This window comes from Vollenhovia emeryi, unplaced genomic scaffold (genome assembly GCF_000949405.1).
Source record: "Vollenhovia emeryi isolate VEMERY1.0 unplaced genomic scaffold, V.emery_V1.0 DF946611.1, whole genome shotgun sequence".
Lineage (NCBI taxonomy): Eukaryota > Metazoa > Arthropoda > Insecta > Hymenoptera > Formicidae > Vollenhovia > Vollenhovia emeryi.
Window position 1 is genome coordinate 386 of NW_011959755.1, and position 1,477 is coordinate 1,862.

The following is a 1,477-nucleotide window of genomic DNA, read 5'->3' on the forward strand; positions in this document are numbered from 1 at the left end:
TATCTTTCCAAAAATACCTTTTCAAAAATATTGTCTCTACAAAAATCTCCTCTACAAAAGTAATGATATCATCAACAAATTACGCCAAATATAACAATGGATATTTATATATGTATGTAGCGTTCCTCGCGGAGAATCAGAGGTGTTCTCTCGTTAAATGCTTTTGGTCGCCCTGAAAAGGGCGGTTTGTGTGTGTCGCCCTGAGAAGAGCGGTTGCGAGTCTTCTTCGGGGATGGTCTCAAGTCTGTGATCCGCCCGGTGTCGGACCTTCTGGCGGCGGCACGTTCTCCTTTTCCTCCTTCTTCGTCGGCTTTGTCGGAGAGGGTCCGAAGAGGCTATCCAGTTGCCGGCGTAACCTCTTGGAGGACTTCTTCCTGCGGCCGGGCGTCCGCGGCCGACCGACGGGTGTACGCGGAGGGGGGCTGTCTAGGCCTGCCGTGCTCTGCGTTCCTCTCGGTGAGGATGGTTGCGCCACGTCCCCAGGCACGACCCGAAATTCGGCTGAATCCTGCGGGGTCGTCTGAGTGGCAGCGTCGACGGTGGCAACACTGCAGTGGACTTGGGTTCCCTGCTCTCGGAACCGGGCTCCTAAATTTACAATCGGCTGGAGTCTCCACGGGACGTAACTGTGTCCACGTATCGGTGGAGGTATAGGCCTCTGGCGCAGTCGTGGATCCGATGGTGGTCCGGGATGCGACGGTGGCAGAGGCGGTACGCGCTCTGGGCTTCCTGGTGGACGTCCTGGTGGTGGGACGTCGCGGGTTCGTCGCCGGACTCGTGGCAGGATCCCTTCGTGGTGCCAAGGCCCTCAGGAGCTCTCTTGGGGTAGAGGTCGAGGCCCGTGGAGCTCGCTCGAGGAAGTGGTCGAGGCCCAAGGGGCTCACCCGGTGATGATACCAAGGCCTAGGGAGGCTCGCTCGGCGATGATACCGAGGCCTAGGGAGGCTCGCTCGGTGATGATACCGAGGCCTAGGGAGGCTCGCTCGGTGATGATACCGAGGCCTAGGGAGGCTCGCTCGGCGGAGATACCGAGGCCTAGGGAGGCTCGCTCGGTAAGAATCCAAGGCCCGAGGGGCTCGCTTGGATGAAAATAATCGAGGCCCGTGGGGCTCGCTCGAGGAAATACTACAGACGACTACTGGCACTCGCGACTCGTCTCCGACGAGAAACACTTATTGAATTTTCGTCGCCGCCGGAGGTCTTAATATACCCATCGCCACTGAATTCTGAATGCGAGTATGCTGCCGGCGCTGTGTCCACCTATCGGCGGCGCGCCGTACTACCGCCGCGCGCCGTGTCGTCGGCGCTCGCAGGAGCGGCGCCGTGACGTGTGGTGCCCGCACGCCTGATGTGGCGTAGGTCGCCACATGTATAACGCGTATCTTTCTTCTACCGTAACCATTCTGTAAATACATCTCATTCGGGCAATAACGTATCGACAGCACCGATGAAAAGAATAGCAACTGTTTAGAAATTT

At 57.9% G+C, this 1,477-nt stretch overlaps 1 protein-coding gene across 1 annotated transcript; it reads right to left on the reverse strand.

Annotated features, from left to right (window-relative positions):
* Positions 1 to 238: 238 nt before the first annotated feature.
* LOC105559477 (formin-like protein 5) lies at positions 239 to 1,214 on the reverse strand. The gene is made up of 2 exons (XM_012007784.1): positions 1,211 to 1,214; positions 239 to 789 (listed from the first exon to the last, which is right to left on the reverse strand). The coding sequence occupies exons 1-2, from the start codon at positions 1,212 to 1,214 to the stop codon at positions 239 to 241; spliced, it is 555 nt and encodes a 184-aa protein (XP_011863174.1).
* Positions 1,215 to 1,477: the final 263 nt, after the last annotated feature.